General features: G+C 36.7%; 1 protein-coding gene across 1 annotated transcript; it reads left to right on the top strand.

The window, feature by feature from the left end:
• Positions 1 to 1,519: 1,519 nt before the first annotated feature.
• LOC143592958 (putative pectinesterase 68) lies at positions 1,520 to 3,547 on the top strand. The gene is made up of 5 exons (XM_077072730.1): positions 1,520 to 1,749; positions 1,844 to 2,033; positions 2,393 to 2,599; positions 2,975 to 3,213; positions 3,317 to 3,547. Exons 1-5 carry the CDS (start codon positions 1,520 to 1,522, stop codon positions 3,471 to 3,473), a joined length of 1,023 nt encoding a protein of 340 aa, XP_076928845.1. The 3' UTR covers positions 3,474 to 3,547.
• The last annotated feature ends 6,588 nt before the right edge of the window (positions 3,548 to 10,135 follow it).

The raw sequence follows: 10,135 nt of genomic DNA, 5'->3' as shown, positions 1-10,135 counted from the left end.
AGGTGGACGGTGGTGGTGGGTGTTGATGGTGGTAAACCGTGGACGGTGGTGGTGGCGGATGGGGGTTGGGGTGGTAGTGGACGGCGGTGGTGGGTGGTGGTGGTAGACGGTGGTGGTGGGTGGTGATGGGGGTTGATGGTGGATGGTGGTCGTGGTAGACGGTGGTGGTGGGTGCTGGTGGTTGACGGTGGATGGTGGTGGTGGCGGATGGTGGGTTGGGGTGGTGGTCGACGGTGGTGGTGGGCGGCGGACGGTGGGTGGTGAATGGTGCTGGTGGACAGTGGGTGTTGGTAGGTGATTGTGTTTAATCTCTGTAGACGTTATAAGATCTTAGAAGTGGATGAGCCAAGTCTGCACCAAGATGAGTTCACACAAATGTGTTTTTAATGAAACGCTTAAGAAAAAAACAATCTGCAGATGACAACGCATGCGCGTGGTCTGCGCGGCGCAGACAAAAGAGTCTGTGCAGACCTTTTTTAAAAAAACAAACACCACCTAAGTGTTTCACATATATTTTTAAATATAATTGACCAAATTTTGACTTTTTATAAGGTCAAACTTAAGAAAAAAACTAAAGACTTATAATATGATAGAAAGATTTAGGAATGTGATTACTTATAAACATTTTTCCAAGTTTGAACCGAATATGATACCAACTCATACACGTCTAATTATCTAAAATCGATCGTGTTTAGAAGCTACATCAAGAAATATCAATTTCAAGTTGAAATTTAGAACGAAATTAACGTCAATTTTATATTTCAACATAACACGAGAAATCGGAAAAGTTGCTAAACACGAGAAACTTGTTTAGAGAATCAGTACGTGTTTGTCCATTTTGCTTTAGATACATTTGGTTTTCTAGCCCGAAGGTTTTCGATATTCTGAACATTGTTCAACGAGCCGTGCGTAGTAATTCTTCGACCCCTAAGACCCCAAACTCTTTTCTTTAGTAGGATGAGTTTTGTTATCCAAAAGGGGGTTGTAACGTAGCTTGTTACCCGTTTACCTGCCACTCTATTGTAATCGTTTATGATGAAATAAAAATTTAAGGGAATGGAATTCGTATTGAAAAAAAAAATCATATTTCTTATTTAACTTTTATGTGTAGTCATTGTTTTGTTAAGAAGTATTTCAAATACTAAAGCATATTTTCACTTAATCAAAGAGGTTTAAACTTTCAATTTCTTTGATATAAATATGTCATAGAGCAGAATGATAAGCATTTAACAAAGTTCAAAGCTTGAGGAACTAATTGTGTACCACATAAAAACTACAAGGAGATATTATAGCAAGCTTTAGTAATACAAGGTTTGTTTGTCTATTTATCCAAAGACGTCAAAATAACCTCAAAAGATGACCGTTGCATATCATTGAGCTTGTAAGTTATAACACCAATTTTTAATCCACTACTCCACAAAACCCCTGGATCTTGCTACGTACAACAATTACTCCAAACACATTCCTTACTATATATACACGCTACAGAATCATAAGTTACAAACCACTAGCTTGTTTAATGGCTGCCTACATTCTCTACTTGTTATTTTTATTCTTTTTGACTGCCACGTCAACAAACTCAACCTCTAAATTACATGGCCACAAATGGGTAGGACCCTGCGGCCACCACAACATCACGGTGGACGTTAATGGGAAGGGTGATTACACGACGGTTCAGGCAGCCGTGGACTCCGTGTCTTCGAATAACCGGAAGAATATCCTCATTCATATTTCCGCCGGCACTTACGTGTACGTTTGCAAATATCAAATATGACAACACTTTATTATAGTTATTATGTTTTTAATAATAAAGTACGTAGATATTATTTGTATCATGGAGCAGAGAGAAAGTGGTGGTTCCGCAATGTAAACCCTACATTACTTTTCAAGGGGAGGGAAAGGAGAAGACGGTGATAGAATGGCATGACCGGGCAAGTGACCGAGGGGAGAACGGCCAACAGCTGCGTACTTATCAGACGGCTTCGGTCATTGTCTACGCTAACTATTTCTCAGCCAGAAATATTAGCTTCAAGGTACAACTAATTAATTACTTTACCTGGGTTGACTCAACGAATATGGAGACCTAAATCGAAAAAAGATTTTGGGGTCTTTTCATGACAATTGTTAAGAAAAAAGAAAGTTGCTTATTACAAGTTTGAACTCACAACCTGTAATTTAGTAACAACCAAGCCTACCACCACACCAATACATTAATTTAAATTTACTTTACCCGTTATAATATATCTATATATAATGTTTTTATGGACTTGAAGGCCTTAATTAAGTATGGGCCTAAAACCCTAACTTGTTTTTGCTGTCCACGAGCCACCCCTGTACATTGCATGTTGTAAATTGATAACTTGTTTTTTTTTTGAATTGGATGGTGGTGCAGAATACAGCTCCGGCTCCAATGCCCGGAATGCAAGGGTGGCAAGCGTCGGCGTTTAGGATATCCGGAGACAAAGCTTACTTCTTGGGGTGCGGCTTTTACGGGGCACAGGATACCTTATGTGACGATGTGGGTCGTCATTATTTCAAGGAATGCTATATTGAGGGCTCCATAGACTTCATTTTCGGCAACGGCCGCTCCATATACAAAGTACGTAACCATACCATCATTTGTTTCTAAACAAGCCGGGCGATAAGTTGGCTCATTAAATCAAAACCTAAATTTTAATCTATAAGAAATATATCAATTATCATTTATGTATTATGTGTATATATATATTAAATATTATTTTTATTGTTTATATATCCATTTTCGTAAAAGTATAAAAGTTAAAATAATTTAAAAACATTATGAATTACCGAGCCGAGCTCGAACTCAACACTTTATCTTGTTGAGATAAATGAGTGGAGCGAGCCCTTGGAGCCTGAGACCGAACCCAACGTAGTTTAGCTTGTTTACGGCGCTAATAAATGTTAAAAGATATAACCCGCTTTCCATTGTGTTTCTCGGACGAGGATGGTACAGAACTGCGAGCTACATTCAATAGCAAAGAGATTCGGGTCAATAGCTGCTCACGATAGAAGAACACCAGACGACAAGAGCGGGTTTGCTTTTGTGGGTTGTCGGGTAACTGGTACCGGACCGTTGTACGTTGGTCGAGCCATGGGCCAGTACTCACGGATCGTCTACTCATACACCTACTTTGATGACGTGGTCGCACACGGTGGATGGGATGATTGGGACCATACTAGTAACAAAAGCAAGTAAGTTTAATTCCTACATTATGTTACACTAAAATGACAAAAACCATAAATATCATAATTTGCTGTTTTAGCTCATACGACATCGTTTATGTGTTGCTGTCAGAACTGCATATTTTGGAGTGTATAGATGCTGGGGCCCAGGGGCTAAAGCGGTCCGTGGAGTTTCGTGGGCCCGGGAGTTAAATTACGAATCTGCCCATAAGTTTATTGCAAAGAGCTTTGTAAATGGAAGACATTGGATTGCCCCTTGTGATGCTTAGATTTTATTGTTCATGAATTTTTTTGTTTATTATTTTTTTAGGTATATAGGAAGAGAAATTTGTTGATTATTTTGGTAGAGCGTAAGATTATTACTTTTAATTGTTTATAATTCAAATTTTTTTTTTGTGTAGCCGAAATTGTTCTATGTATCTGTTTGTGCTTATACAAATTTTACTTATCACATTAATAATAAAATTCAAGACTGTTTATTGTTTAAAACTTCTATCGTTATTATTAAACAAGTTGTTAGCAATTAAAATGCTTTGAAGTGAAGAAACACCAGTTCAATACTAAAAGAGTTAATCTAACATCTCAACTGAGGGGTTTAGGGCATCCGATCTCTATGAGCAGGTACCGATCCAACTTGCAAAACTAAACACGTTTAAGGCTTCTGATTGGACGAGACAACCGGCGTACGGAGACGGTTGTCACCTCAGAGTACAACCCTTGCGTCCCTTGATTGGTTTATCTTTCCATCGTGATCCTTTGGGGAATCTTGGACTATGATTAGCTTAGGGGCTATTCGTCGTATGTTGTTTGTCTCACCCGTGGGTGGCAGGTCTTTCGCCTACGAGGGGTGTCTACGGGTCCTTTAAAATTTAATAAGGGCGTCTCCGCGACTGACTGTTAGTCAATCCGCGGACGACTTTCTTTGCCACGCAGGCAACTGGTGCTATCCGCAGGTGGCTTACTTTGTCTTGCGGGTATAAACCCTAGCTCTTCAAGTCTCCCAAGTCCATTGTTTCTTCAGTGTTGTTAATTAGTGGATGGAATTTTGGACTTTGACATTTTTGGAGTTCATGGGTATTTAGTATGGTTTTCTGTGTATACAATCCCTATCCGTTCTTCACGGGGATGACTAGGCGTAATAACTTTTGCGGCAATGCTTATTAATGAACGTTGTTTGGTTACTATAAACGTGGGTTATAAAGAGGTGACAATATGTATGACAAGAGATATTGACGTTAGCACACGTGTGGAGCCGTCTTTTGTCTATTGTAGGGAAGCAGTGTCCCCTTGGTTCTGACATTTGTTAATGTCATTACTTACGCCTGTTGTGTCGCCATCTGATTGGTTTCACCTTTTTTGTGGTGGACAGTTTTCAACTACCGCATTTACTATGGCAGATATAAATAAGCAGCTTACCTTTCTTTTTCTTAATTTTGTTAAGATCATTTCTCTTTTCCGATATCTTTCTTCTGGTTTCTTCATACCCTCATTCGGCTGTGTCGTTTGACGGTTGGCATGCGACATTCGTGACAATAACCGGGTACACCTTAGTATTCGCATATCGAATAAGCAATTAACCGCTTATTGTGTAAAGAACGAACGAATAACCAAACGGGTCTGGTTATGACCCGAATATCCAGGGGGACCATCTATAAGTGATCTACGTATATTATGAGTTAGGGAAAATTCCCAAAATAGCCCTTTTTAGAGAGAGAAGTCCCAAAATAGCCCTTTTTTCCTGAGAATTTTCTAGAATTGTAACTTGAGAGACACATTAGGAAAAGATAATTATTATGAGGGAGCAGGCCAAAGATTTAAAGAAAGGTAGGGAGCAGATCAAATTTGGGAAAATATTGAAGGTAAAGTTCAAATTATTTTGAAATTTTGAAGGAAAAGTTCAAATTTTTTCTAAACTTCTCTCTCTAAAAAGGGCTATTTTGGGCCTGTTACTGTTGAAGCTCAGGCAACTCAAGGCCCATCTAAATGCTGCTCAACAAACTCAAGAACAAATTTTTGAAGATGTTCTCGAGCACGACTAAAATCAAGCAATAAACCAAGGGAGAGATTGTTGGGCTATATTTATGGTTTATGCTTGTATTATTAGACGTAGTTTTGGGCTTAGTTGGGCTATATTATGTAAACCGAAGTCTATTGATTTCGGTGGGCTTTAGTTTGTTTTGGGCCTAGGTTGGTAGTCTATGTATATGATGTATGTAACTCATTATAGGGTTGTTCGTCCAAGTTAGTCGACACCCGTGTAAATGTATTAAGGGCTTAAGCACCCGACGTATCAATATACGTGTGTTTTGAAGCTTATTCATCGTGTTTGTTTGTCGTTGTGTTGGTGTTATAGAATCGGCTTGGTGATTTGTTTCCGCTTAATCATTGAGTTATTTGATATCACGTTGAAAGATCATTTCTCAGGACTTACAAGAGTTGGAGATGTTTAAGCAAAGAGCTGGAACTGTCAGATATGAAAAGTTAATTGAAGCTAAGAGAAGACAGTGAAGGAGATAGCAAGGATGGAAGCTAAAAGAAAGATCTGACTATGTGATGTGCTAAAAGTAGTTTAATAATTATTAACTAAAAATAAACATTAAGTAATACTCTAGACTCTCTAAAACTCGACTAAACTACTAACAAGCAAGTGAACCGATCGACTCTAGCAAAGCTAAGTAAGTCCGGATATCGAACCCGCGAGACTTTTTAAATTACGTTTATTAGTTAATTAGACTCGACTACAAAACACGACTTATTAATTATATTTGTTTGGGGGGTTTTTTATTTAAAATACTAATTTAATACTATAATTTAAAACTAATTAAGAAAACAAGTAATTTCAACGAAAGCAAAAGTTTGATTTAAATAAGATGGTGATAAGAAAACTACCTAGGCTAGAATCCCCTAAATTTCAGTTATGAATTAACCGGGAAAATATTTAGTTATGGACTGGGATCGTAAAATAGACACTTAAAAGAAAACCCGAACATGACCCCTGACTCTTCTTAAGAAGACACCTATGGGTTTCTAATAAGTTTTAACGCACACCAGTATTTAAATATCAAGTTCCCTTACGGTCACCTAATTAATTATGATCTAGTTCCTTTATAATGAAATCCTACCTTACAGCGCGGAAATCAAAGGCAATTTACTATATTTAATTGATTCAATAGACAATAGTATATAATCAACCCTAGACGGACTCGTTACGAAGAACTAAATCTAGCAAGATTAAAAAATAAAGATCTATCAATCACCTAACACTTTACAGATTTTAGGTTAGCAGCACACTTAGGTTTATTTGACAATATTATTTCTATGACCTTATCATGACATCAATCATAAAATAATAAAAAACACGAAGTAATTGACCTAATAGCAATCCTATCATATGACAAACAATAATCAAGGAAACTATGGAATAAAACTCATCAAACAATCCTAAGCATCTATATGCATCAATATAATATAAGTAAATCTTTTACTAAAGCATAAAAACCATAACGATAAATAATACCAAGTCAAATCAAAACATCAAAGTAGGTTCATCATAACCTAGGCAGTCTATGGGTTTAGCCAACAACCATACTCAAGAACAAAAGAAAGTAAATAGGTTCAAATAATAAATTCATGACGAAAATAATAAATTCAAACAAAATAATAACGATTTTTGGATGAGTCGATATTCAACCCGGATGCTATTTGGTTGAACCAAAATGCTTGCTTTCTCTTTCTTGCAACGGCTTCCTTCTGTTTCCTCTTCTTTGTTTGACACCAAAGAAAAAATAATAATCTTGTCCTCTGCTCCACCGCCACTTTCTATCCCTTCCATGAATCAAAGAAATTGTATATATATCAATCAATGACGGCTTGTGTCTTTTGACTTCTGCTCGTGGGCCCTGCCCAAAATATAACAAGAAGGAATAAAACACCTACATAACATTATTATTATTATTATTATTATTATTATTATTATGTTTACTTTCTTTTTTTTCTTTATTCTTATATTATTATTATTACTAATATTTTTAGTACTACTATTATTAGATAAATTATGTTAAACTTTTTTTTTCAATCGTTGGTCTCGTAGTGAAATTACCATATTTTAGTTCATTGTCTCTTGAAACCATTAAACTCACACATGAACCAAATAATAATAATATTCAATAAAAACTTAGCTCAAAAGCACTTAAACGTAGGGAATATTTATATAATAATATGTATAATTTAGACTACATCAAATATCCCCACACTTAAACATTTTTCGTCCCTGAAAAAATCTAGTTGCAATGAGATCAGAATCGGAGAAATACAGTCTTAAAAATATATAGGTTATCTTAAAATTTAGAACAATGCAAAAACTGCGATCACCGATATTGTTGTCCACTTAAACCCATGCCTTTGTCTTTACCGGGACAAGTAAGATCCAACTATTATTATTATTATTATTATTATTATTATTATATATAATCTAGTGGAACCCACAGTCAAGACCCGCTTTATTTTAGATTATACCGGATCAAACCACCCTAACTTGACTTAAACCTCATAATAGCAGTTTAAAAACATTGTTGCACATTTTTGAATAGCTAAGACGGTCAAGGATATTGTTTATCCACCTAAATTTAAACATCAAAGTATCCCAAGCAGCCATTAGATACGATTAAGGTTCAATTATTCAACTAACTAGTTAGTGTTCCCCACTACATGACATACCCCCATTATCAAGCAATACCCTGGATCTATTACCACACGTGATTTTACAAGTTTCCATATGTCGGTTTACAACGTCGTGTCTCTAGTTGATCCTGTTCTTAATGGTATGGGACGCAAACAAGAGGACCACGTATGACTAACAGCGGGATGATCACTGGATCATCAAGATTTTACTTCACTATAATTGATGTAAGTGAGTGTAGTGATTGCAGTAAACTGCGGGTTTATGCTTAAAAGCTTTTATTTATTTAAATATCCGAAGATACCCAGATGAACAACCGTAAAAAGACCCGTGGTTTCCGAACCCGAGGCATCCCATCAATACAAGATTTAAGGCTATAAAACCATACGCCTATGAAGTGTTAAACACTAAAACTAGAAGTGCAAGATTTAAGTTTATATCACAGGCTACACGGTATACTTTAACGTTTAACCCTACCCAAGCATCGTATGATAGCGTATTCAGATTTCTATAAAATTTTTAATTTTCTACAATCGAACTAAAAATGAGGCTTGAGTATGGCAGACCTTTTATCTTGTATTTTATACAGACTTGACATGTTTCCCACTAAAAATCATATTATATCGTTTAAAACCAACTATCAAACTGCCCTTTCATTCTCAAGGCTGAGCCTACCGACACATCCCAAGTTAAGTGCGTGTTATTTAATTATATCTTATTATTAGTAGTTTGAAAAACCGATTCCCGATAAATATCCTCATCTACCATTTATACGCAAAAAAAAAAAAAAAACAAAATCAAGGGACATTTTTTCAAAACTTTTATTTTTTAATTTTTTTAATTTTTTTTATATTAGTTAGAAACTAAAACGAAAAAAACATATGTATTCCCATCCCCACACTTGAAATTTGCATTGTCCTCAATGCAGGAACGGAATCACGACTCAAAAATTTAAAAACAAAACCTAAAAATACAAAAATAAATAAGAACAAAACAAAGCTGAAAATTAAAAACTAAAAACATAAAAACAAAGTAAAAAGGAAAATACTTAGCTGGTAGTATGCATGAAGTATGACGCTAAAGTCTTCATCCAAAACTGCCCTCCATCTCCGAACGTGCTCCAACAACCATTATCTCCTTTCTCTCGTACACGAACGGAAGTAGCAACAATACAAACAATATCCAAAAACTCATCTTATCAACTTAATAGATATTAAGCAATCAAAGTACGTTACCAGATCAACCAACCCTAAACAATATATAATACGAATAACAGCAGCAAATATATAAATAAAAAGTATACGGCTCCTGTTGCTCCATCCCCACACTTGAATTTTTCATTATACTTCAAGGGGATCCTATCTCACACTATCTTCATTCAAAACTTAAAACCAAATAAAAACTACAAAAAACTACGTTAGTGACTCAAGGAAAAATAAAAACAAAATATATATAAAAATAGAAAGAATGTACAAACTCTACACTTGAGTTTTCACTCAAGAACTCTGTGTGACAATTCAGTGCGACAGATCGAGAGGAGTTTCCTCCATCTCGGTTGATTCCTCCGGTCCTCCAAGATGGTTCTTTAAGCGATGACCATTCACCTTTCAAGATGTTCCATTGTCCGGATTCTCCAACTCTACCACTCCATATGGGAAAACTGCTTTCACCAAGTACGGTCCCGTCCACTTCGATCTCAACTTTCCTGCAAACAACTTCAAATGATAGTTAAATAATAGTACCTTATCGCCTTTCTTGAACTCTTTTCCGCCTTTTAAACGTCGATCATGTAGAGCTTTTGTCTTTTCTTTGATGTTCAGTGATCGGGAATATGCTGCATCCCGAAGCTCTTCCAACTCATGAATCTGAAAGTACCTTTTCCTCACGGCCTCGGTAAGATCGACATTCACCGTCTTCAACGCCCAATAAACTCGATGCTCCAACTCAACCGGAACATGACAAGACTTACCATAAACAAGCATAAATGGTGTAGTACCCAACGGAGTCTTGTATGCAGTTCGGAATGCCCACAAAGCATCATCTAACTTCTCCGACCAATCCTTCCGACTTGCCCCAACCGTCTTCTCCAAAATCCTCTTCACCCCTCGATTCGCGTTTTCGACTTGACCATTCGTTTGAGGGGTGATAGGCAGTAGAGGTACGATGAGTAACCCCATAACGAGCGAATGCTTTCTCCATGATGGAATTACAAAAGTGGGTGCCCCGATCACTAATAATAGCTCTCAGAGTACC

This window comes from Bidens hawaiensis, unplaced genomic scaffold (assembly GCF_021521415.1).
Source record: "Bidens hawaiensis isolate Kalapana, Puna unplaced genomic scaffold, B.hawaiensis_p1.1 tig00041580_1, whole genome shotgun sequence".
Lineage (NCBI taxonomy): Eukaryota > Viridiplantae > Streptophyta > Magnoliopsida > Asterales > Asteraceae > Bidens > Bidens hawaiensis.
Note: the sequence above shows the minus strand (reverse complement) of the source record. Positions and strands in the feature narration are given on the sequence as shown.